Source organism: Falco punctatus (assembly GCF_963210335.1).
Source record: "Falco punctatus genome assembly, chromosome: 8".
Lineage (NCBI taxonomy): Eukaryota > Metazoa > Chordata > Aves > Falconiformes > Falconidae > Falco > Falco punctatus.
In genome coordinates this window covers 46,055,485-46,082,719 of record NC_137588.1, presented here as the reverse complement: position 1 = coordinate 46,082,719, position 27,235 = coordinate 46,055,485, and the positions used below count along the sequence as shown (strand labels likewise).

Below are 27,235 nucleotides of genomic sequence, written 5' to 3'. Positions count from 1 at the left end.
GTACAACTTCAGTGAGTCATTGTGATCACAGTGCTTTGGCAGCATTTGGAAAAGCTTTGAAATACAGATTATTTCCCTGAAATTGCCAAATGTTTTACATGGAAGCGGCTGCATTTCAGGTAGTCTGGGCATCTTCATGCTATTTTTGAACTCTATATATTTATCTTCATATCTCTCTTTCTCCTTCCTGTAAGTTACTCATATTTTAAATTAATTTCCCAATGCTTCATGTTTTTTTTGAAAAGCAATAGTGTACTTTAATCAGTCCCTTCTCCCTCCTCCTCCAAGTGTTCATTTTTAGATAATAAAGGAATCATGGTCCTGCTGCATGCACAGACTATTTAAGATCCAGCATCCTTGTCCTTTTCCCATGTCTGTCTAAGCATCTGTTGGCAAATAAATCAGTCACTCTGTACTGGATACCAGGCATCATGTAAGAGAATATTGACTCGAACCGGTAATTTGCAGGGTTTTGTTGGTAATCCCTGGCACATTACCTCAAGCAGACATGTGAGACATGTCCGGGATAACTTGTCCACATAAATGCTGAGCTGTACATAGAGTGACGGGTTTTATCACCCCTGCTAAAACTGAATGTTGTGACCACTTTGCACATGGAGATGGAGTATGTGCTGCAAAAAGGACTCCTGGGCTGTATCTGCTGTCTTGAATTTCTTCCTGAGCACACACATCCCTGTATGGGTTTCCTAAGCTGTACTTTTTTGTCTTTAGCTCCACAGTGATAGTTGATAGCCTTCAATTTCCCCACCATGTTGTCCTCATCTCTGGCCCTGCTGGCTGCTTTCCAAATGCAAGACATGTCTGCTTGTAAGGGAGATTGTATAAGACTTGGACATTTTTTTTTTAAATATATTTGCCTTGGCCATGTGTTTTTGCTGTTGTAATGTATGCAAGAATTTCCTTTTCTCAGTTGGACAAGCTGCCTGTTAGGAAGACGATGGTGCATCTTGTGCCTCATGCATTTGGATTTGGTGACAACACCCTGTTTGAGTTTCTTGAGCACTTGCAGAGCCCTGTATTTATGACACCTCTTCCATTATGTGTGAAAAGTTGCTTAATGTGGGCATCTGGGGTTGGATTGTGCTGTTGACAAAGATTAATTGTTCAGACAGATGCTACTGTCCAGACATACATCACACAGGTACACAGGCCATATGTTCCATCAGCGTTAATGCTGACCTGTCTCAGTGCTTAAGAGGTTGTTTTCCTATCTGATATTAGCCAAGGCAGCTAGAAGAGAGCAGGAGACAATTGTCCTGACCCGTGGTATCACCATCTTCAGTGTCTCAGTAGTTATGGTTACGAGCAGGATAAGATCTAAAAGCAGATTTCTGGAGTGTTGTCTGTTTACCCTTTTTGTGTCCAGGACATTTGTTTTTTGGATTCACCTTCATAATACTTAGGATATATAGATTTTGATTGATAGGTGGATAATTCATTACATCCATCAGACTGGGGCAAGAAATGGTGGTGACTAGACTTCAGAATCAGGGCTCTTGAGCAGAGGACAGGTTTCCCTTTCTAAAACCTCTCTTTAAAAATTTTAAACACCACTTTCTTGAGTGTTGCAAGGCTCTTTTGGGGGCTTTTGGGACTTCAGAACCATGATCTTAGAGGGCATGCCTGCCCAGGTGAGCCGCCCAGGTTCAGTGATGGGTTTGAGGAAGGGGAAGCAGCAGAGGGTCCCACGCTCTTTGTGAAGGATAGGGTAGCTGTCATTATTGCCAGGGTTCAAAGGTGTGTTTCATCCCTGCAGGTCTCCTAAACAGATTGCCTCTCTTGCCAAATTGTTTCTTGCATTTGTCTGTGTTATCAAACCCGTTGAGCTCGTTTCAATTTGACCCGGACTTGCAGCCTCCACCTCCAGAGGCAGGACAGTAGCATGGAGAGCAGTACAGCATTTCTGTGGATTTTCCTCAGTCACTGCTAATTTCTAGCATTTCTTGAGTGAATCAGCCTCCTTCTCCTGCCTGATTCATTCAGTGCCATCATGATATGTTTGACATCACCATCATTTCCATGTTTAGTGAGTTATATATATTTTTTAAATGCTTTGTGACACTTTTAAATGAAGCAGGTAGAGAAAATAGATTTTGGAAAACCAGGAACATCTGGTGCTTGCATGTTGTGCTCAGCAACTTTGTGGAATTGATATGGTCCTAAAGTAGAGAAGAAAAATTATACATTGAACTTGTAAGTTAATTAACTCTGACTCTCAGGTACTTGAAAACAAGGTTAGGATTGTCGTGTCAGTCTGGATGTGGATGGTTTCTCACGCCTGGCGTGTTTCCAGGTCATTCTGCTCAAGCATAGTGCAGCAAAACAGGAGCAGGCTTCTGAGAGATTGCTTTCTTCCCGCACCCAGAGAGGCTGTTTTGGTCCTTCAGCTGACCAGTTAGTAGATACGACATAAACTTTGTTACCCAGCAGTATGCGTAGCATTTGTTCTACTTGAAAAAAAAAGGATCTGGAGTGAATTACAGTCTTCAGGTTTGAAGAAAATTAGTAGGGGGGTGTTCAGGGGGATCATCAGAGAGTATCCTCTCCTGCTCCATGGCTAATCTGGCTGTTTCACAACCATAACAGAAATTTTAAGGTATGATAACGATTATTTGCAAGGTACAGAGTAAAGCTTTAAGGAAAAGAAGATAAATACAAACATTATTTTTAATTTTGTGTTTGAATATTGTTTCTACTTCAGACTGTGTAAGATTAATCTTTTTTTGACCTTTTTTCTCAGGTTCTGGCAAGTAGCATAGGAAATGCAGCCTCCAGTGTACTAAATGTCATCCTGTCTAAAATACTTAACAACACAACCTGCGCTCAGAAAGCAACACCTTTTTAACATGAGCTGTTAAAGAAAGGTGAAGCTAGCTCTTGTGAATGTTTTCACTTGTAAAAACTAACCATAATAAATGTGGAAGCAGGTATAAGCTGGATGTGAGAGCAACAGGATAAAACACTTCTTTATTTAAACATCAAAATCCTGAAAACTTATTAAACTTGCGTTGTTTACTTTTGAGTTCACTGGATAAACACAGGGAAACTAATTGTTTCATTAAGGCTATGTTTTAAAAATCCTGAGGTGTTTTATAGGTCATTAATGCTGCACTGGCTCTGGCTGCTAAACCCCAAAGCAAGCTGGCTCAGGAAAACATGGATCTCTTCAAAGAGCAATGGGAGAAGCAAGTCCGTGTGCTGACGGATGCTGTTGATGACATCACTTCCATTGATGACTTCCTGGCTGTATCAGGTAAGGAGGGGGTTGATCTCAGAAATAATTGTTGTTGCAACTGAGCTTATTCCTGGAAACAGGTGGTTTCTACATGTATTCCAGAGTCCTCTCGGGTTTTTGGAAGGGATGGTGTTGGTACACTTTACCTGGTAAGCGTCATCTTCTGCTGAGCAAGGTGTGAAAATAGAGCAGGAGATCTTGGCACGAGGAGAAGACACTTTACGTCTCAAGAGTTGTAATTGCTAGCTGAACTACCAACAAATTGCCATCTAGCTACTGTAGACAAACCCCACCAGTAACATTGGGGGAAATAGAATATGTTTATGTTGAAGTTACAAATTAGCAAAAAAGACGATCTCTCAATTCACCATAGACTCTTGATATGTAAATAAAAATGAATAGCAAACCATCATCCTACAAGTTCCTTAAAATAAAACTGTTCATATAGAAAATGTTCTGTGAATATTTTTAACAGCTTTATTGACGTTTTTGAAAAAGATTAGATCATTATAATAGATTAATAATTCCATTTGGCAAAGTGCTTGCCAAGATAATATTTTTTATCAGCGTCGTTGATAAAGACCCACTATTAGCTGCTGTGACCTAGAAATAAGTGGGCATTTTTATTTTCACATCCTCTAATTCAGCTGTAGTCAGAGGACATGGTGGTATAACCACTTGAATTGTGTCTGCAATTAGCATTCACAAATTACTGCTACAAACTGAGGGTCTGATTGTCCTGGTGCAAACAGGCTTGGGCATCTCGAGTGACCTAAAAACTCCTGTTGTAAAGAGATTTCACAGGAAGATGTGTGGAGTGAGAAGTACCAGGTGAACATAGCTAGAAAACATTGATGAAAAATTTAGGGTCCTGAATTAAAAGACCATTTCTTTTTTTTTTTTTTTTTTTTATTAAAAGAGAAAAAAAAAATACCCAGAAAGTAGTGTTTATGTGATGAGTCACCTGTATTATTATACATGTTGTATTGTGGTTCCCTGGGTTCTGAATAAAAATTTTCTTTGCAGTGAGTTAGCATAAACTTACTAAGCAATTGAATGTCCTAGTTCTTTGTGTCTGCATGCTCGCGCTGCAGCAGTAGTTGAAATTGCACAGCTGTGAGGAGCCTATTTCTGGGGAAATATATTTAGAGGGAATTGTGTGCAGAAGTTCATGGCTCCACTTAGAGTTTGCCCACAAGTGTACAAAACATTTTAAAGAGAAGAAGCTGTCAGTTGGTGAAAACAGTCTGGATAAAGCTGCCTTGCTGTATTTCACTTACAGGTGTGGCTCAAAATGGGTCAAGCCACTGGAACAGAATGGGCTGCATCCTTGTGTAGGTCATTCGAGGACATGGGTACTCTGCTTTTGAGGGCACAGGTTATGATGTTGGCCCACTGCTGAGGCGCTCTGAAGAGTTTGAAGGACTTGGCAATAATCAGGGAACGCTTCTTTTCTGGGGCGATAGCAGGCTGACTTGGGAGAGGGTTCACCTTGAGTGTCTGCTTGCCACCCAAAACGATGCCATGGAAGTGCTGTAGTTTGGGACTACTTCAGATGCTCAAGTGCATTCGGCAGTTACTTGTACGTGCTTCGTTATCGAAGAGATGTTAGAAAAATATTAAAGCAATAAATACTGTTCTAAATATTATTTGTTTGAACATTGATAAATGTTTTCCATACAAATGCCACAACTCCCAATTCGTCTGCTAAAAGTCTAAATGTCTCTTAGGATAAAATCATGACGGGCATGATTTATACCAAGTTCCATTTGGGGTTATTAGGATGTTTGTGGCATTTTGTATCAGTTACTAACTGGGATGTAAGCAGAATTTAAAAGAGTTCATGTGAGTCTATATGTGTGCGTGTATACCTAACCCCCCCCCCCCATTCCTACAACCCATCATGAAGTATATACTTCATTGTTCAGCCTATGCTACAGAATTTTATCAATTATCCACAAGTGAAGGCTTGATGAAAGAGATGTTGGTTTAGATAACAGCAGAATATCATGGAAGAAGGTACTTAAACGCACAGTATTGCAGATAAGCTTGCAGGTTACAGTATTTTATGAAGGACATAGCACAAGAAGCGCCTTTTGAGTTAGGACAACGGTCTGGCTAATTGTCAGGGCGTAGGAGATTCATAGAAGGGGAGTCCTGTGGCCTAGAGATCTTTCCTGTATGCTCCCAACCATGAGTGATTTGCAGCTCAGGGAGCTCCAGCATCAGAGGTGCTATCTACTGAACAGTCCTTGACAGATTTTCCTCACTTAAGTTGTGTTGTGTTAGTTGTTCTTTCAACCAGTATAAACCACTGGCATCTCCATCATCCAGTGCAGAATTCACAGCTTAACTGTGCTCTGTGTGAAGAAGCTCCTCGTTTTTGCAGTGTTGTCTGTTTGCTTTGTTGGATGCCCCTAGTTGTAGTAGGAGATGGTGAAAGAGAGTTTTTTCCCTACTCACTTTCTTCATGCTGTAAATGTACAGACTTCTGCCATACGCTTAGTCAGTCATCTCTTTCTTAACTGCAGAGTCTTTGCCTGTTGCATTATTCCCCGTATCAAAGCTCTTCTGTACCTTCTGTAATTCTTAACCCTCTTGTCAGTACCTTCCCTAAGCACTCTGGGTATGTTTGTGTGCCCACTATCTCTGTTCTTTGGAGCAGTTGCTGATAGCACCATGTAATTGTCAAATTCAGTGTTCTGAAATTACCTGGATCTCCTTTGAAACCCTCAAAAAAATCATTCCATTTGCTGCCTTCTGTTACTCTGCCACTGACAGAGGTTTATGCAAGAGGCTGCCCATCACAATGGAGCTATTTCGTCTTAAGAGCCTCCAGATGAATATTTCCTGGGCCCAATGATTGTCCTTCTTCATTACAAGATGAATACTATTTTTACAAGTGTATGAACACTCCAGTGTTTGTTCCATAACCATGTCTACTGACACTGCTGCTCAACCTGGTTCCTCCAGTGTCCCTTGTCAAGACAGGGTCCAGCATGGAAATTGTTCTAAGACCTTCCATAGGGGACACAGCAGAGAAGCAGTTACATTTATGCGTCTGTGGCTTTATCTCCTGACTGTTGCTCTTAGGTTTTGGTCTCCTGCAGCCTCCAGACTCCCTTGCAGACTTCTTGGGATGTTCGGAAAAGGATTTCTTAATCCCTTTAATGGGGAGGTAGGGGGAGGTGGAAGCTGTTTGGTGGGGTGGATTGAGGATTGACAGTCAGGAGGGATTTTTAATTCTGTTAGCTTTCCACGGTTTTGTGTATTTCATTGTTTGCTCTAAAAATAATTTTCATTGGAAAAATGCCTTTTCTCTTACCTTGTTGCCAAACCATACCATTTTTTCCCTATCGTCATTTCTGAGATGCCTTTGCCGTTGCCTTTGTTATATTCTGTGTTATATTCTGTTGCTGTGAGATTTTTCTCCTGCTCAGCAACAGGAGGGTTGTTAGCTTTGATGCAGGACGGCATTGTCACATCCCCGAAGGTGCTGGTGGTGAACCTCTGTGTCAGCATTTCTTGGGCTCTGCCACCCCGGCCTCGGCAGATGGCATTTTGTGCCAGACACTTGTGGTCCATATGCCTGTAGGACAGGTAGCAGTGTGTGTATGTACAAGCACACAGAAGTGTCAAATCTTATTTGTTATCATCCAACGGGAGAGTATAACCAGAGTGGATGCACCTGACAGTCCTGTACTTCCCCAGGGCCCCTTGCAGACTGCCCTGTGGGGGGGTTCTCTTTCCCTGGAAGTGTCTTTCTGGCCACTTCACATCTGCAAAAGATGCTAAATGATCAGCAGGCATTTAAATATTCATCTTCATTTTGTCCATGCCTTTTATTAAAGTTCGTATAATCCAAAGAGGCTTTTAAATGGTCTGTGGCTTAATTTATTCATTAAGGAATTCAAGCAATAAACAGTCTGTGTTTTGGACTGGCGCCGATGCTTTTTCTTTTTACTGTTGTGACTTGCAGGGATGTCTGTCTCTTGCTTTAAATACCGAAACTCTGTGTGCATCTTGCTGCAGCTCTTGTACCTTGGCTGCCTGCTCACTGACTTGTCACATCACTAATGAACCTGCACTTCTCTCTCTTAGGGCCACATTCTGCCCTCAGCTGAACTGGTTCAGGCCGAGTTGCTTCAGAGGTATTTCACAAGTGTATGTTTTGTCCAGGTTGCTTACAGAAGTCTGAAGTATTGCACCTGGCTCTGTTAATTTTATGTAAATTAAGCGTAACATTTCCAGCAGCAATCCTTTCAGCCAGTTTATACAAATCGTCTATCAGTCAACTCTATGTGCTTCTCATCTCTACAAACTTTTGCAAAATGCCTCTTTTACTACCTGCACAGGGAATAAAAGCCACTTCAGTGGCACGGATTGGCAGTGTAGCATGATTAAGTCAATGGTAAGTAATTCTGGAAACTATTTTAAGTGACAGAGCAGAAATGTTTCCAAGTTGGTTTCTTACCAAGCAGCCCAAATGCTGATATTGGATGGCAGCATCAAAGCAGTAGTACTGATACATTAAAGAGGTCTCTAACAGAGTTTAGAGGACCTTTTGGGTAGCTTTCCCCAAAAGAGGATCCCAACCTCTTTAGGCATCTTTAGAAATCTCTTAGGAGGTGGTTTTAGTCCTTTTTGGCTTCTTGGACTTGATAAATGGGCAAAGATATCCCTGTATAAAAAGAAAACATATATTCTGAAAGTAAATTGCAAACAGAGGTCTTGGCTTTATTTTTTGTTTTCTTAAAAGGCAATGAGTACTCCGTCGCTGGAACGCTTTCTGCATAAATCACTGCATATGTTATGTGTCTTAAATTTCAATGGAGGGCTAACAGTTTAATATGCTTTGATGGTATGTGTGTGGTTGTAGGAAAACACTGTGTAGGAAGCTAGAGACGTGCAACAAGTGCCCAGTGCATGAGAGCGTGGAGTGGATGAGGTGTGGTGCTGGGGAGCATGCCTGCCCCACGCAGGGCAGTGATGGGGGAGGGGTTCGCAAGCACGTGGAGTAAGGGCTTTGGCAGGCCAGGGGAGGAATGTGGAAAGAAACAGTTTAAGGGAGAATCCAACTGAACTCAGCTTTTCTGTTGGTAAAACCAAATACAAACGGGCTCAGGAAGCACGGATGCCAGTAGGTGGATGGACTGATATTTTTTTGGACACCCAGTTTGGAAGGGCAGCTGTTTGCTGGTTGTAGCGAGTTTAACAATTAATGCTTCACAGCATCTTGCTGGGGGTTTTATAGAGCGGGTCACAAACTGAGAAATTGCAATGCTGATGACTGCAACAGAGAAGATATGACCATCTAAATCCTCCTCCTTTTACCACCAGAGAATCATATTTTAGAAGATGTAAACAAATGTGTCATTGCTCTCCAAGAAAAAGATGTTGATGGTTTAGACCGCACAGCTGGTGCAATTCGAGGACGTGCTGCTAGAGTCATTCATGTTGTCACTTCTGAAATGGATAACTACGAACCTGGGGTCTATACTGAGAAGGTGTTGGAAGCAACGAAGTTACTGTCCAACACAGGTAAGAGTCGGTTACTCCCAAGATCTCTGAATTCATCCTGCTTGCAAGTGCACGGGCAGCCGGATACTAATGTACCCGTGAAATCTATTAAAGACTCCATTTACATACTATAATGAAAATTAGTGGGAGTTATTTGCAGAGCTGTGGCAAAATGAGAAATGTAATTTTGCTGTGTTGACTGGCTTAAAACTCAGCAGTGCGCAAGGTCTCCCTGGATGTGCTTGCTGTCATTGACTGAGCCGTAGAAAGCTAAAACACCAGGGAGTGAGTCCCAAACCGTGAGTCAGGGCTTGAAAGTTATGCCGATTGTCTTGCAGTGCTGTACCAGGCTCTGCAAGTGTTCAAGATCCAGAAAGAAGGTTTCTGCCACATTGGCCCAGTAGAATAAATTTTGGGTAATAATTTAGGGCAAATTTTCTAAAATGTCTTTGTAACTATTAAAGAAACATAGTAGGTTGAAGTCTCCCATGCCTAAACAATTGGGGGTGGTGTCTCCTGTGACCTGGCTGGTAGCGTCCATACAGGGTAAGGTTGCCTCACTGAATCCTGTGCCAACCATTAGTTGTTGGTTTTGCTTTAATTACTTTAATGAAGATTCGTGGGTGACACTGAAGGAATTAACAGATTGTAAGTGGTTCTGTGATGTTCTTCCTGGGGTGCAGTGAGTCAATGAAGTACAGCAGTGCAACCTGCCCTCTTCCAGCGCCTCGTTAAACTTGAGTTTCATAGTGGTAGTATTGTATTTTTTCCAAAAAAATATGTACATCTGCAGGGAACATTAAACAAACGCTTAATATTTTATCCCATAGTTTCTCACTGCTTCCCCAGGTGTTTTCTCCTTGTCCACTAGAAGGGTGTGATCAACTTCTCATTTCAAGGTAAACAGAAATGGAAGTAGACTAAGGCTTGAGCTATGGTACTGCTGTCCTTCTACAACAAGTGTTTTGAATTTACGCAGAACCGCTGCACCGCTTCCAGCGATGGTTAACAACCAGGCACACGCATATCTTTTACAGGAGTGTCCCGCAGAAAGTGGCATTGGGTGGGGACTGACTGTTACTTTGTGTTCTTAATTCAGTTATGCCGCGCTTTACTGAGCAAGTAGAAGCTGCTGTGGAAGCCCTGAGTTCAGACCCTGCCCAGCCAATGGATGAAAATGAATTTATCGATGCTTCGCGACTGGTGTATGATGGAATACGAGATATCAGGAAGGCCGTACTGATGATCCGGGTGAGCATAACTTACTTCAGAGAGCTTTCTGGTTTTCTGCTCGCTTTCCCTCACCTTTATTGAACTGACAGGCATCAGTTTTACTGAGAGCAGACAGCGTAAGATTTTCATTTAGCTCATATTAATGTTCAGAGTCTTAAAAACTGCTAATCACTCTGTGGAGTACTTCAGAAGTACATTTTGATTCAAATTCATTAAACAGATCTGAGCATCAGTGATAGCCAGAGTTGTAATGCTAAATACCCTTCACGCATCTTTTGTAATACGTTAATGCCTTGCTTGTTAATGTGCTAAAATCAGTGACCTTTGATTTAACAACAGCGAGTGGATTCATAACTGTAGATGCTTTTTGAGGGTTTGAGAGCTTAGAGATAAAACCTGATGGCTCTTTATTAAGTACATTTTGAGAATTAATGCTAGTTAGTCAAAAACAGGTTTAGAGGAGTTCAGGCTGTAGTTCCCAGAGCGTGTAATTTCTTAATTGGCTAACCTTGGTAAACAGGGACCAGTTCACAGAGGCTTTGTCTCTTCGGTGCTTGCGTGTTTCAGGTGCGGTGAGTGTGACTTGGAAGTCAGGCAGCGTTAGGTTGGTAGGAGGTGTGCAGGGAAGATGCAAAAGGGCTCCTGCATTTGATTGAAGGGTTGCAGAAAAGAAAGTTCTGGTTGAGGCTGACCTGTGGGCATATTTCTTGAATCTTAGCATGGTGAAAATGGGCAGGAGCCAGACACAGCAAAAACAAATGTAGAGGTTTTATTCCTTTTTTCCTTGTACTCCTCTGACTCAAATGTAAATGCCTTGCAGAGAAACTGTCTTCATCTTTCAGAATGGTAACCATGGCAGATGCATTTTAGTGATAAGTAAATTAAGGACATACAGCCCCAGAATATCTGTGATTATAGTAACCATTGCAATAGTATCTTCCATGTTTGCTGCTTAAAGCAAAGAGTCAGATGGAAAATCAGAAGAAAAGCTGACAACCACATATGTGCTCTCTGTATAATTTTTTTTCAAACTTAAGCTCAGCATTTATAGACAACCAATGTTAGATGAAGATATCAATGCTTTCCTGCTATGCAGACAAACTAATTTGATTCACCCCCTGCTGAAGTCCTTTTTATTCAGAACATGAAGGCATGACTGCCAATTCCACGTCGTTAGTAATTAGCTGAGCTGGCGATGCCAGGAATCCTGACGTTTCCCCTTGCGCCGCGTCTCTGATGTCAGGGTGCCACGGCTTTATTGCAGCTGCCAGTAGCTAACGGCAGCTCGCTGGTGACACATCGGTGACCTATAAAAGTTAAAATGTTAGTATTTGTTGTCCAGAGGGCTGTAAGGTGTAGAATGTATTTAGGATAAGAGAGCCATGCAAATGGCGATACCAGGCCACCACTTCTCCAGGGCTCTGTCTCAAACTGGACCGCAGGAGTAACCATGCTCGCAGGGGGATGCTGCTAAGCTCAGCTGGGGTAAACGGGCTGAGTCACTTGAAACTTTGTCCAGTGACACTTGTTCTTTACAGAAACCAGAAGGAAAAGTCACTCAAAACACCTAATCTTTCGGTTTTATGCCATGTTTTCAAAACGAAAATTTTACTCTGTCTTTACTGTGGTGAAGTAAAGCTTTATCTCGCACCACCCCCAGAAGACTTTTTGCCCTTGATGACAGGTTGAAAGGCAGAATTACACTTTGTATCCCCCAGGTTGGATGAGCTTTGGGATGGGTGAGCAGAGAAGGGGCCGTGAGAATCATAAACAGTTTCTGAAGATGCAGCTGAACTGTTTTGTTTTGTTTTGTTTTTTAATTTTTAAATATTGATACACTGAGCTACTTCTTAGTATATGCCCTTATGCTGATTTTGTGGATATATTCTGTTCTTCAAAGCATGGAGAAAAGATGGTGGCTGAAATACCCTAGGTCTTGATTGTCAGCATGCTCACCTTTGCTTTTTGGCAACTGTTTTGCATATCCATCTCTATTTTAACTGTATCACAAGATGTGTCTACGGGAAAACAAGTTTGTAAAATTCAAATCGGAGCAAAGAAATCTGAAGAGCAGTAACTTTATTTGCATCTTATCTGTTAATCACAATTTATTGCATTTATCAGTCAAGTTCTTTGTTGATCCAGCTCTGCAAAATTGTTATGAAGTGCCACTCTAGGCAAAGAAGTAGTATTTTGACAAACATGCTGTTTAAACTTGATAAGCTTTATAAAAAGTTTGCCAGCTATAGACTGGCAGTAGCAAAAATAAATTGTAGGCACACAGGAACTAGGTCAGATGTGTTTAGCCTACAGCATAAAAGCTGGCCCTTACTAGCTAAAAATTTTCAGATTTTCCTGAGGGATAAGAATAAATTTCAATATATCTTATCTGTTGTTAATTTAGTCGATGCTTTGATTCATAATTGTGCTAAAGACAACGTCTGTGGTTTTGAACCAGGCCTTAAAGCTGTGTGTAATTTTAGCTTCAGAATCTTGAGTGAGGCTTTTACACTTAACCAAGTTGCAAAAATACTGTTCGTTTTGCAAAAACTTTTTTTTCCTGTGTTTCAAATCCTGAGTGCATTAGTGTCCTAACAAATCTCAGATTTTTAGTTACTGGTATGTAATTTTGGTGATCCCTATGGTGTTTAACATGAGCACTCAAGCATGTATAATCACATGTGTTCATACGCTGAGTACAGTCCCTTTATTTGCCTTTTTGTTGAAAACATTGAATAATTTTTACCTTCACTGATTTCCATTCTCCCTGCTTGAAAAACAATGTTCTTGGTGATTTTTAGAGCCGTGAAATCTGTTGTTTGACTCTGGCTGAATAACTGTTTCCTCAGACTCCTGAAGAGTTGGATGATTCTGACTTTGAGACCGAGGATTTTGATGTCCGAAGCAGAACAAGTATTCAGACTGAAGATGATCAGCTCATTGCTGGACAAAGTGCAAGGGTAAGGAAGAAATCTAAGTGTTATAAAACTGTGACCTGCCTTCAAGAAACAGTTCAACTTGCTTTGAAAATCCAGGTTGAATATTTTTGGGGTGGTGGTGAAAATGCTGGATCAGAAAACTGGCACTCTTCGTTTCCAGTCTGCTTCTGAAAAGGAGGTTAAATGAAGTGCAGCATCTGTTGGTCTGACAGACGTGAGAGGCGCCTGTGTTTGGGTTTGGATGTTCAGAAAGATCAAAATGCTTTTAATACCAATAAACTACTTTATACTTCGACATGGCAGATGTGGTAGGCAATGCCATTTATTTGGTGAGCTTCTGCAGGGAGATACACGGCAAATCATTCTGTTGTCCTAATGTGATTTTCAACAGGCAAATACTGAGTTTGTGGGCAGGAGTGTTTTCTCCCGCATGTGTTGGTGAGTGTGTTTGGCCACTGAGCATTTATCAAGACAATGTTGAGAGGAGCTCAAAAATGAATTCATTTAGACTAACCGCATTTCCTATGACTGTTAAAAATGAAAGCATTGATAGGCAATATATAATCATTAATAGGTGAAAACTTAAAATCAGTACATTGAAGGAAAACCAGGCCTTACCTGTTGTTTTTATTTGACATGTCCCCTTCTGGATCAATAACAATTTACACCCTTGGGAAAGTGCCATGATGGAAGACTTTTTGTAAAGGATCTTCTAGCCTGAAACTAAGCAAGGAGTAGCTAGGCCTGATTTATCAAACTCCTGCCACATTGGTTTGGAATTATACTAACTGAGAGTATTTTTTATGCTTTCCTTCCTTGTACAAGCACTCTCTCTTCCTGTATCCCTCTCCCTCCTTTTATTTAAATGCAGACATTTCTAATTTACCTTTTAGCACAGCTGCTGCCAGAGCCTTTTCTGTACTGAAGCTCCTTTTCACCTGCTCCTGGAGGCATGAATGCTCCCACTATTTATGAAGGCAAGGGCATTAAGTCTCATCCAGGCTGTAAACCTAGTCTAATAGATTTTATTCAGGAGTAAGCACATGCTTTTTATTTTCACTTTTTCCTCAATATGCATATTTCAAAATAGTACATCTACCTTTTTACAGGAAAGAGACTCATAATATTTATTCTGTGCATTGCAACACTGAAAGATAACCAAGTGGAAGTTCCTTTCAAAACCCTTAAATTTTATAGAAAAGTCAATCCCCCACACACCCACCCATGCAGTTTTTCTTTGAGGGAGGGTAATATGTGGCAAACTTGTTTGGATTCTTAACAGTTTTATCATGCAAATGCCTGAATTTCAGGTGTCGATTTGTCTTTCTGCGAACTGTTTCTTAAGAAAGAGCATAAACTTTGATTCAGAATGGAAGGAAATGGTTCTGTAAAGCCTCTGGGTAGAGGATTGCTATTAAAGTTTTATCCCCCATCTACGTGACTTAAATTGGTTATTAGTGAAATGTTCCAAAAAGCCTTCTACAAGTGGTGGCATAAGGCGATGTGCAAAAAACTCTGTCTTTCAGGCTATCATGGCTCAGCTCCCTCAAGAGCAAAAAGCTAAGATTGCTGAGCAAGTCGCAAGCTTCCAGGAAGAAAAGAGTAAATTGGATGCTGAAGTATCAAAATGGGATGACAGCGGTAATGATATAATTGTTCTGGCAAAACAAATGTGTATGATTATGATGGAAATGACAGACTTCACCAGGTGAGTCTTTATAATTTGAGCACACAACACCTTCTCTCAGAACTGGCTGGGATGCTGATCTTTCAATGAAACGTTTTGCAAGTACTCTTAAGAGTCTTACTTCTTATAATTTCCTTTAAATGTTACCCTATTAAAGCCTGTGTATTAACTTGGGAGATGCATTACTATGCAGTGACTGGATGGTAATAACTGTTTAAATTGATCACAGCAGTTATTGCCTGTCTTTCCTTCTTTCTTTCTTAAGAGTGATTCTTGTCCCAAGGAATATATATATCTATATTTGCTCAGCTCTTTACAACATTAAATTCTATGGGCTTCTCGATATTGCTATACTGCAGAAATAGTTCCTAGCGCACTTATTTGCAAAAGAAGGAGAGGGGTTTTGATGCCTTTTGAAATTCATTTACCAGATTTTATATAACACTATTTTTTAAACTTGATGTTGCATTCCATGAAAATTGCAAATCTGTCTTTTAAAACGTTATCTCTTATCATTAGATTGCTAAAACCAGTAAAATTTAAGATTTTTTATGCCTAGATTTATTCTAAATATGGGGAGGGGCTGGAAGGGTGAAACTCTCTTGAAAAGGAAGGTGCTGTAATGGCTGCACCTGCCTATTTCTGTGCGACCTTATTCGTGCAGTTTGTGTGAGGAATCACTTCCAGTACTGTATGGAACAGAATGAGAAAAGCAATATATAGTTCGCTTTTCTGGTTTTCTGGTGCTGGAAGGTAGATGGTTCTGTTTTGCAGAGGTAAAGGTCCACTGAAAAATACGTCAGATGTGATTAGTGCAGCCAAGAAGATTGCAGAGGCTGGGTCAAGGATGGACAAGCTGGGACGGACTATTGCTGACCACGTAAGTCACAATTCATTTTCATAAGCCTCCAGCACAAATGAGCAATAGGGGATCTTTTAGTACTGCAGACATGATGAACAGAAGAAAATGTGTTTAGTTTTGAGGTTTCAGGGGGTTTTAACTGATTTTCCAGATCTGCTGCTGGGAAATTCTACCCTTTTCTTTCTAGCTGCTCTCCTGCCACCCTGAGCGGTGTAAGCAGCTGAATACGCCCAGCAGTAGCATTAGCAGCTCCTTGGCTTCAGTCAAGCACCTACCATTTTAAGGTAGCAATATGCCAACACTGCTTCATGTCACGTAGTATCTAGGCCAGTTTCTCTGACAGAACAGGACTGAAACTGAATTCGTGTCACTTCTGTCACGCTCAGAATATGCCCAGTGCTTTCCAAAGCAACGATGAGGCTGCGCAGGCAACACCATAATTATTGCATATGGCCTATTGTATAACCTTTAATATTATTTTTGAGGCAGCTTTTTATTATTAACGATTTTCAAATGCCCCATAGACAAACACTGGTGTGTTTTTTTTGTTGTCTGGTCAGAGCTGATGAAGACTTTGAGCAAGGCACATAGTGACCCGATTTTTTGCAGTGTTGTCCCAGGCTGTTTTGAATGTTGTTGTGCTATATGTCCAAAAGTTTTTGAAAAGAATTCTTCTAGGATTGAACAAGTATGGGCAGCTCACGGGTTTTATGCAATGCATCTGCCTGTCCTGAGCCGCTTCAGAAACTGGGTTGGGCCAAGCAAAAAAGCCTTTGGTCTCGGTCCACACCCAAATTGCAGGGAAACACCAGCATTAGTAATAATATTCTGCCTTCCAGAGAGACCCTGAAATGCAGGTAGGTTAAGTCTGAGATCATGGACTAAACTTGATTTTGTACAGCTGTCACTTGCTTGTAAGTCCTCTGAATCTAAATTCATAATGCAAGGTTTTAAATAAGGTGTCACTTTGGAAGTAAATCTTTGTAATGCAGGTCTCTCTTTAAATGTTGCATCCAGAGGATGTTGTCTTCACCCTAATTTGTTAATGATGCAGTGAGAAATGATCAATGGGGAGATGAAGTTGAAAAGCATTTTTTAAAATGGGTCTCCTTGCTGTAGCATTTTGACAGCCATATTTCTGGAGGAACCAGGTGCGCTGCTGCTGTAGGTAAATGAAGCAAGGAGCAGTTTGTGTTATAGATCTCGGGGGATCTTGGACTGAAGGTTTACAATGCCTTTTTTTTTTTTTTTTTTTTTAATTCACATGTTTTATGCAACCTCAATATATGGTTTTCTGCACCAAGGTATTTGAAAATGTAGAAGAAAACTAAATGGCTCCTTTTAGTAGAAGTAATGTCCTTAAAAATGTAAAAGATTAAGCACATGTTTGAAGATAAATATGAGCAGGACTGTACAGTTAGTCATTTTGACAAGAATATAGCTTTTTTTTCCCGACTCCATACTCTGCTAATACTTTCAGCTTGCATATTTCATTAGATATGCTTACATACTCTTTAGAAACTTGTTAATGTAGAACTACCTGACAGTTACAGAGGACATACAATGCAACCATTTCAGTGGAGCACTAATGCCTTCCTGTGCCTAATACGGGCTTTTAACAAATGGATGGGTTTTATGTCCTGTTTGCCATGTGACACCGGGTGAATCATGACCTCCTGTGTTAGTGTGTCAGGAACTCCTAACTCCTGCCGTCAGGCAGTTTTACAGCACATTTCCTTTGAAACTATAAAAGCTATTATCCAAGGTATTTCACGTCTGTTGAAAAGTGTCTAGCCATCAGCCAGCAGATTTTCCCAAAGGTGTTCCATCTTTCGCTCAGAGCAGCATTTTGCTTGTTTTCAGTGGGGGAATGAATACGAAGCAGTTGTGAGCACGACAAAAATGAAAGTTGTTTGCAACAAGATTCTGCAAGATTCTGATTCTCCGCGTTATTTTTTTTCAGTGTTGAAGTACTTACAAAGCAAAAGAAAAATTCTGTTGCTTTTTTTCTTTGATGGTGTTGGGAGGTAGAGGTTATATCAGTGTCTGATCATTAAATCGAAAGGAGCCGGGGGCAAGCTTAGGGGTTGCCCTGTTTGCCATTGAGATGCTCCAGCAGCCTCTTGCTGTCGAGACAGGTCACCGCTGCGGAGGCTGGTCCAGGGATGTGCTCCAGGCACGGGCTGGTGGCTGTCCTGGGTAAGAGCTGCTGGCACGCATTGCCACCCGCCCGTCCTGCCGCGGTAACTGCCTCACCTGAATGCCTGCTTGCAGCTTCTCTAACCACACAGCGCCGAGCCCAGCTGTTACATAGGGCTGGTGGGGGCACTTGGCCGTGAATTCTTGTTACAACAGTGTTCATACCCTAAACTGGAGATACAGCAGGAGGAAGAGAAGTCTCTGGTTGCTTGCTTACACCTACTAGACAGGTGGGGAGGGGGGCTGTGTGCTTGTCTTAATCAGCACATGCTGCAGGAGAGCTCTTCTGTTTTCCCCTGCCACTTTTCTTTGCAAAAAGGGAGAAAAAGGTGATTCTGCTGCTCCACAGGCTCAGCTGGGGTGGTAGGAAGTGAATGTGCATGTGTCCTGGATGGATCCTGGATTTGACTTGGAGCACCCAGCTTAGCTTTAGCCAACAACCACCAGTGAGTCTGTGGCAGCATCTCATTTTGGGGGGTTTGGGGAGGTGGCGTGTCCCCCAACACCCATTTGTTTCTCTCTGCAGAGCAGCAATCTGCTGTGACTGTGTTGTGGAATCCTCCCCAGCTAGCTCTGCAGATGGGTGTTTTTGTGGCTATTGTAGGTTAATACAATAATGTAATCTTTCTTAATCAGTGTTGAAATTGTTGCCTTTTGGGGTTTTTTTGTTTTTACCTGAGTGTTCCCGTGTAGGAAAGGACAGGGCTTATAGAGGCATCTGCAGTGCCTTTTGTTGATGTTCTTTTTTATCTTGTGTTTTATCTCTATTTAAACATCATCTGTCTTTGAACTTAATTCTCTATTCTGCTCATAGAAATAGCATACACAGTATAGGATGTGGTTTTCCAACTCACATCATATTGATATATTTAACCAAATAATGTTTCCTATTCTACTCCTTCCCCCACTAACGTTTTGCTGCCTTCTTCAGCCATTGGTAAACATGCGGCAGCTTCTTTCCTTCAGAGTGTCTTTCCTTAAATGGTTTCCATAAACTCACAACCCATAAAGTACCTTGAATTGTTTAGCGGTCCTTCTGACATGCTGTATTGTGCATTTGTCAACATTCAATTCAATCTGCCTCTGTGCTGCTCGTTTGCTTTGTTAGATGAGCTGTTTGGGAGATGGAGAGCATTTTCCAAAACAGTAATTTCAGCTTTTCATTAGCTCTTCGGCCGATGCTATTTGTGGACTTTCTCTAAAACATCTTGTGCTGCTGACTAATATTGATTAGCTTAAAAAATTAACCTGCAAGCTTTGCTGCTTCATTATTCACAGTTTTCACTTTACTGATGGAAGCAACGTGCCTGCGTAAGAGTTGCAGATACTTCAGGTGTTTCATTACTTTCCTTGGGACTAAGAAGGTGATTTCTGTTAGTTTATGGCCACACTGGGTCAGATGCCCATAAAGCCATCCAGATCTCCGCAGCCTGTGCTACACATCCTGATGTGTTTGTCCTAGCTTGCCAAAATTCCTGTCGTGGTGCATTGTGTGTACGTGCATGTGCTGCCTTCGCTCACAGCTCAGCAGCCTGCCATACAGAGGCATCTCTATACGCAACATATAGTACAGCTGTTTTCTCTCTGCTGTGCTGAAATGCCCCGTTGGCTTAGAAAACCCACTTGTTCTGGCCCTGGAAAAAACAAATGTATTTAGTAGCTGCACTCACCACCCTTTCAGAGCTGAATGTCTGTCATGGCAGATCAGTTACTGTTGTGGGAAGCAAATGCTCCATGTAAATGTGACCTCCTGTTTGCACACCGCTGCTTGTGCGAGGCAGCGATCTGTTCTGGTGAAGTCTCCTTTTGTGCCTTTTATATAAGGGAGAATTCGGTTCTTGCTTCCATCTTGCAGCTAAGGGGAGAAGATCTGCAGTGAGAGTTGGGGCTTTTGACTTTGCCCTGAAAGGAGAGGAGAGGCTGTGTTGCTGTAAGCAAGAAACCTGAGCTTGAGTGAAGCACAAAATAGTAAAATGGTGCCACATTTAAGATTATTCTTCCAGTCATACCATTGTGAATTTTCATTTGATGGTCCCTTGTACAGAGTGAGGGTACTAGATGAAATGGGATTTTGCTGTGAACAGGGGTGTGTGGAGAAGAGCTCTTGCAGACTGTAGATCTCTGAATCTGGTCGGTCAAAAGAGCAAGCAGGTGCTGGGCGAAGAGAAGCAAATGCTGCTTAGAGCAAAGCTCTTCTCTCCTTCTCATGTCTAACGCTGGTGAGTCATTGTGGCCACTCATGGCTTCTTTGGGGTTTTGGTGCTTGTCTGGAGGCTTCTCCAGGATGAGCAGCTGGGTGGACACTAACCACAGCCACTAACGCGCTGCCTGGCGGGGAAAAGCGGAGGCTGGTGTGCCCTGCTTGCCTTCAAGCTGGGCTGGGGGGGCAGGGAAAAGCATTTAGGTCTTGTATGAGTGTGTGTGCCTATGGGGGGCTGGAAAGCCTGCATTTAATGACCAGGAATTGTGTGCCGAGACCCTGGATGCTGGAGATTTATGAGTTTCTGGATGGGGTGCAGGTGTCTAGGAAGGATGGTGACCACTGCAGGGTCTTGCCTTCAGCTCTGTCCCTGGTCAACGCTGGTTGGATTCCTGACCTGCTGGTATGGTGCTAAGAGGTGAAATAATGCTGAGTACAGCGCTGCCTGCCTTAGAGCAGAAAACTTAAGAATCATTGTCAGTCTGATGCTGGTTTTGCCCAGGAGACCTGGGAATGCTCAGGGGGAAGATAATGCACAAAGTGGCCATTTCGGAGGAGGAGATCGCACGGGAGCGCGCAGTGCAGTACAGCTGGTCGTGCTTGCTCTGGGGCCCAGGCCAGGGTTTATGCAAGTGTGTTTGACACAATGCAATGTAAAGCACACGGACATTGAAGACATAGGTGTTCTGTAACGTAACACCCTGCTCTAAACTTCCCGCTTTGGTCGGAAAGGTACACCCGTCAGCATGGTGTCCTCACCAGCGGGCACCAGGACATGGCCTGCTGGGCTGTCATATCCCCTGCGTCCCTATTGCACTGGCTTCTGCCATCATGAAAACACCCAGACTGGTTGAAAAATCCGTCGTCTTGGGCACTGCTTGCAGCACCGCCAGCAATTTCTGCAGGTCCGGGCCCGCCTGAGTATTTACCCAGTCGTGAGTTGTGTATTGCCCCGCGCTGGGGTGCAGGCAGCTGTAGGTGCCCCGCTAGTGCTGCACGCACAGGGCAGGAGCGTGCCACGCATGCCCTTGGGTTTATTCATCAGCAGCGTGAGAGTCTGGTGGGCAAAGGGTTCGTGGGGGCAGTGCGTGCCAGCTGCTTTATTCACTAGCCCTCACACTGCCAAGCGTGCCAGTAGATCTGAGATGGCCTGTTAGTCTTGGGAGAAGCAATGCTGGCCACCGTGCTCAGTGCTGTTTCTAAAGATGCTGCAGGACTGCCATGGGTAGTAAAAGGCTTCCCATAGCCTTTTTGTCTTACACTTGCAGATCCCGTTTGGACTGTGGCTGCCCCTCAGCAGGGCTCCTCTTGTTTTGAAATCCAGTGTGAGACTGGCTCATTAATCATCTCACCACTTGGCTCTGCAAAGCAAGGGATGGCCCTTCGTTTCTGTCCGAGAAAACAGCTTTCTGAACTGCACTGCAGTCTCTGGTACCTATGTAGTCTTTCAATTGCAAAGCTGAAAAAGTTACTTTTATCTTACGGATGAGTGCTTCAGCAAGCACTTAAAAATTTTATTTCATGCCTGGTGAGGAATCTAGTTTCCACACTGCTAAGAGATGGGAGCAGAAGTCAGGAAAATACCTACTTTGCTGGATATAATTGACTAACTGTTAGGTTTATCACTTCCTAGCTTAAGACTGAGAATTGAGGCTGGATTTGCTAACATCTGCTAGTTCCAACCTGAGATCTTGGATGTAAATTCATTGCTGCCGTGTCCTGTACCATGTAGAGGAAGGACCTTCTGTAGTTAACACACCTGCTCTGGAAAGGTTAGGTAGCTGTCGTCCTCCTCCTCCTCTTCCTCTTCCTCACAGGGAGCTCAAGGACAGCCGTGCAGCTAAAAGGAGCCCCAGTGATTTTGTCCAGCAGCTGCCCCTGTGTTCTGATAGCCTGTGTTTATTGCTTCTGGTTTTTTATATGTATTTAGTGATGCCCGTGGATTGCTCAGTTGTCTTTAGAAAACCAAAGCTCACCAGAAAGGGGAATGATCTCTGGAGCATATTCACTATTAGAGAATGGAGTTGTCTGGTTTCTCCCTAAATGTTTTCTGTTCCAGTTTTCCTGATGGCAAGGTAAAACTTCACCTTTGTATTTGATGGCAAGGTAAAACTTCACCTTTGTTTTTCCAGTGTCCCGATTCTGCGTGCAAGCAGGACCTCCTGGCCTACCTGCAGCGCATCGCGCTGTATTGCCACCAGCTGAATATCTGCAGCAAAGTGAAGGCTGAAGTTCAAAACCTCGGAGGGGAGCTGGTTGTGTCTGGGGTAGGTTTGAGCTACGACATGTCCAGTTCGTGCAGTTTTTCTTCCAGGAGTAACAATTATTCCAAGCTAAGCTTTATTACACTAAACATTTGTATAGAATATAGATGAGAATTTCGGAGCATTCAGTCAAAGTTTTAATGTATGCAGAGTTTATAATACTGCCTGTGCTGCCACGTTGTTCTTGGAGGAAACGCTTACTGTTTGAAAGGGGGGAGAACACAGACTTCACTTTTCCTTACTCACTAGTGGGTTTAGGCAGATCCACTTTACCTTTGTGCAACCTACCGTTTTTTCCAGACTGATTTTCACTTTTGGTGAGGTTAAAGCACTTTAAGCAGCATAGCTAAACCTACCGCATGTCTCTGCACAGCCTTGGAACACGCTGGGATCCTGCGATGCTCCGGAGATGTCGGTGTTCCAGAGTGGCTGTGCCCTGGAGAGTGCAGGGGTTTAGCGGCTGCTCCGGTTGATGACAGCTGAAAGCTGCCGTAGGCCAGCCAGCCTGCTTCCTTATTCTAGCCATTACTTAGGAAATAATTTTTTCACTGTAGTTCATGAAATGCTTCCTCCCAAGAGGAATCTGTCTGACAGATTTGCAGGGAGGGAAGTGTAGCTAAATTTTTAATTTCTTTGGGCACAGGTATGCTTGATCACTGGTACTTTTGCCCATCTGTGTCATGACTGAGGTAGCAGGTTTGAAGAAGGGATGGAAGTGGCTGATAGTCCAGTATTGCTCTCTGAATCCTTAAAAGCAAACGGAAAAAAAACTTACCATCCTCTGCCATTTAGATACTTTAAAGTACTTAAACGTATTAGGACATCTTTTTCCTCTGCAGACAAGCTGGAATTGTAGAAGTGCTTCAGGCCGGTAGTAGCTGAGGGAGGTCTGCAGCAACCTGCTGCAAAAGCGGTGGTGGTGGTGGACCTTTGCAGGGGAGGTGGGCTTCGCTGCTGCACCTCCTGCTGCAGCCTGTCCCACAGGCTCGGATTTCCAGCACAGGGGAGCCGAGTGATGGGATGTAATGAAACACATTGCTGTGCTTCTCTGCTGCATGCCTGGCGTCCTGTTAGCTGGCAGGCTGAAGGCATCGTGCTGTCAAAGGAGTAGATGTGTCATTATGCCATAATATGTACTCCAGGGTTTTACTGCAGTTGTTCGCTGTCTTCAGAATTTACATACCCTTCTGCCATAAATTAGTTATATGAACAGGCTGGCATCTGTAGTCTAGTCTCCTGGTTTTATCTGTTCACGAGTCTGTCCACTGGGGCTAAATATTGCCGGCAGCAGTGTTAAACTTCTATCAGATTATCAAATGAAGACCTCTGCCAGGCCAGGGACTTAACCTGTCTAAAAGTAAAATTCTTCTCAGTGTTCCCCATCCGTACACCAGAGAAATTTTGTGGCAGCAGAGCTATAATCAAGGCAGTAAGAGCTTGCACCCTAAGAAATCTGACAATTCATTTAGAAAAATGCCTCCTTGCTTTCATTGTATTTAACACAATTCTTCCTGCTGTGAAAATCCATGGAAACAGTCAAACGCAGTGGAAGCGCTTTCCAGCGTGACGACTGGGGTGAGGAACGCAGGACACTGGTTTGCTGGAGGGCACAGATCTGACCTGCCGTTGTGGTGCTGGAAGCACAGTGTGATGGGAAGGAAGGTCGTAAGAAAAGTGACCATCCCCCTGCTCAACTTGGCTGGCTCAGCTTGAGCTGCTCGGCAAGCCACGGCCTCAAGGTTGTCCCCAAAACCTTCCTGTAATGTTTGCAATGCGGGAATTTAAGTGTGCAGAGGCAGCTGCGCTCTTGTGTAAGCCGAGCAGAGGTGCTGAAACCCTGCCCCAGACCAAAACCCTGCCCCAGACCAAAACCCTGCCCCAGACCAAAACCCTGCCCCAGACCAAAACCCTGCCCCAGACCATTTGGCATCCACCAGCCGGAGGTCCCCCTGGGAGCAGGGCACTGGCACCCGGAGAAGTGGGGTCCCAGCTGAGGTGACCTCAGTGGTCATCCCCTCTCTCTTCCACCCTGCCCTGTTTGTGGCTCTTCATCTCTGCTGTGTGCTAAAGCTTCAGCAAAGGCATTTTTTCCCCTCATTTTAATGCTCTTGTAAATCAAGAACCACCTGGGAAAGGGCTCCAGGCCTGTCTGAAGATGCAGTTGCGTTCCTTCCTTTCCAATACAACTTAATATTCTAGGGTGATTTAAATATTTATTATCAGTGATTAAGATATTACTACGGCTTTATTGATTTCATTAGAGAATAAGCTACTGTTAAAGCCTAGTCACAAAAGCAAACAGCAGAATACAAATCTTTTCAATTGTCATTAATATGGAAAAGGCAGAGATCACGGGCAAACCTCGCGCTTTTAGTTTTGATGGCACAAGTCAGGTTTTCACTCCTTCATGCCCAAAGAAAAATACCACCTCAAATTTGGAACCTCAGATTTCAAAAGAAACCCCAGAAAAATCAAATTTTGAGTGCTTTTACGCCCCAAGACTGTCATTTTTGTGCAATACTGTATTTGTGTGGGTTTTACGGCGTGTAACACATACACGTTACCGTTTGGCAGGTGGACAGTGCCATGTCTCTTATCCAAGCAGCCAAGAACCTGATGAATGCGGTGGTGCAAACCGTCAAGGCTTCCTACGTGGCATCAACCAAGTACCAGAAGTCCCAGGGGATGGCTTCGCTCAATCTGCCCGCCGTCTCTTGGAAGATGAAGGCTCCAGAGAAGAAACCCCTGGTCAAGAGGGAGAAGCAAGATGAAACCCAAACTAAAATCAAGCGGGCGTCCCAGAAGAAACACGTTAACCCGGTGCAGGCTCTCAGTGAATTCAAGGCAATGGAGAGTATTTAAAGAGAGGTCTTTGCCTTGGTTATTTTTTTTTCTAGCCCACTACTGCTACTTCCAGAACTCTACTTCTAATATTCTAAGGATTTTTCAAAAGTGTACTATTCCTCAAAATGTATTTACTTAATATAATTTTGATAACTTTGTTTAGATTACATGGGGAAATACTCAAATTTATACATCCTATCAATATAGCTTCAGCCTGCGGAAGTGTGTTAATTTAGATTGCTTTTAGATTTCAGGGATGTATTTCTAGCTGAAAATTGTTTTGTATAATCTTGCTTTAAATAAAATATTCTATAACCAAAGAGGATTTTACAGTAACACTAACGGTTAACACTAATAGTTGAATCATGCTATGCAGAGACTGCAGTTTTTCATGGTGATCAAGAGAGGAAAACTAGATTGTTTTACTCAAAAAAAAAAATTAATTAAAGTATTGTATGGATTAGTGTATTCCTGCTGTTGGGGCGGAGAGGGAACAAGCTCTGTATGCTCAAAGGATGTGAAAATGCAGCAAGCTGTGTGACCACAGCTGGAAAATATCTGGAAAAACTGTATAGCCTTGCCTGGGCTGGGTTTTGCTGGGGGTCACGGAGGGAGGGGGAGTGTTTGTTGATGCGCTTATTGGTTACGTGATGCTGCTTTTCCTGGGCTGTGCTAGAGCTGTGTGCCTGACGGCTCATTCCCACGGGTGCCCGGCGTACCAGCACCCACAGGTGGCTTTGCCACCGGCCTTTTCGTGGGAGGGGGGAGTTTCACACGCATCTCTGCTGGGGGAGCACCCAGAGTAAATCCAGTAAAACATACAATCATGGAGGCGGCTGATTACTTCTGTATGACACCGGACGGGAATTTTAATGCCTGGTTACAAATTACTAATGTATTTTGCTGCGGGACACTAATAAAGTTGCTTTTACCAGCTGGTGTATTGTGGTGCTGTGAATGGAGCGGGCTCCCAGCCCGCCCCTGCTCCCCCTCCCCGGCATTCAGATGCAAATCAGCTTTGTACTCATTTCTCATAATTGCTCTGCATCCCGCCTTGGGCTTCCAAAGGCACCCAGGAAATAATGTTTGCTCAGGCTGCAATTTAGACTATACATTATTTGTGATAACTATAGCTACAAGGTATAATTTTGCTGTCTTATTTAAATTTTATGAATTTCAGTGTGTTTTACATGTACCAATAAAGTCCAGTATTCAAGAAGAGGCACTTGTGCAGGTCAAAGTCGCGTTCGCTGTTTCTGTAAAGCATCCATTAAAATGGAAAGCAGCCTGTTCTGTAGTTAATGTTTTAAACTGCATCTAAATTTTAGAGCCGAGCCTTGGCAGCATTACGTTATAATTTTATTTATCTTGATCAGCTTATAATTTACTATATCAAGGTTATTGCTGTCATGTTACCAAAATGCTGATCAGAATTAAGCTAAATAGTTCGTGGGATATTTTTGCCAAATATATTATGTTTTCAAGCATTTTAGCCTCTTGAGTACAGATAATAAACAGCTGAATTATCTGCTAGTTTTCATATGCCTTTAACGTCTCAGCAGGCATCTGCTTGGAGGGTAAGCTGACTTGCTCCTTCCACGGACATTCAAGGGTTAATGCAATAGATAAACTGTAGATCTTGTTTTGTAAATAATAACTGTTTTTATAAGTATGATTTTTTTTCTCTTGATATTAATGTGATTGTCTTAAAGGCTACATTCCCTGGGCTATCCAGTGGCTCTCTTCAAAATACATACATTACTTCCCCCAAAATGCAATCTATTAGGGAGCTTTAAAACACAACCCATGTATTAAAATGTACAGAAATATTTATATGCTTTTAAATCAATGCTTTATGTGCTTTTAAATCAATGTTAGTTTGTTTTATGCCACAGACTTCGAGCATCAAGTTGGCAGCAAATTAAAATACTGGTTCCACCTGATGAAAGCTGGTTGGAGCACCCAGCTGGAAGCGGGAGGCCGGAGGGGGAGGCAGCAGGGCGCAGCTCACCCCCCTCTTCCTCACCCGAGGGGTGCCCCTGCTCCGAGAGCTGCGCGGGACGCATCGAGGTAAATCATCAATGTCTGTCACTGATTTAATTGCTCTGTTTGGGAACGCATCAGCAGTGGCTGGGGGGAAAGCAAATCCCTGCCTCCCCCAGAGCACAGCGGGGATTTCGTGTCACGAAGCCCCACGTGCGGTGGCTGTGCGGCGGTGTAACGAGTGGTTA

At 42.9% G+C, this 27,235-nt stretch overlaps 1 protein-coding gene across 1 annotated transcript in view; it reads left to right on the top strand.

The window, feature by feature from the left end:
- Positions 1–25,938, top strand: part of CTNNA1 (catenin alpha 1) — a 122,832-nt gene extending 96,894 nt beyond the window's left edge. Inside the window, exons 11-18 of the mRNA XM_080398305.1 lie at positions 3,118–3,274; positions 8,597–8,797; positions 9,876–10,027; positions 12,859–12,969; positions 14,475–14,656; positions 15,410–15,515; positions 22,029–22,163; positions 24,735–25,938. Of these exons, the coding sequence (XP_080254431.1) occupies positions 3,118–3,274; positions 8,597–8,797; positions 9,876–10,027; positions 12,859–12,969; positions 14,475–14,656; positions 15,410–15,515; positions 22,029–22,163; positions 24,735–25,022 (1,332 nt within the window). The 3' untranslated portion in view covers positions 25,023–25,938. The remainder of the gene's footprint in view (positions 1–3,117; positions 3,275–8,596; positions 8,798–9,875; positions 10,028–12,858; positions 12,970–14,474; positions 14,657–15,409; positions 15,516–22,028; positions 22,164–24,734) is intronic.
- Positions 25,939–27,235: the final 1,297 nt, after the last annotated feature.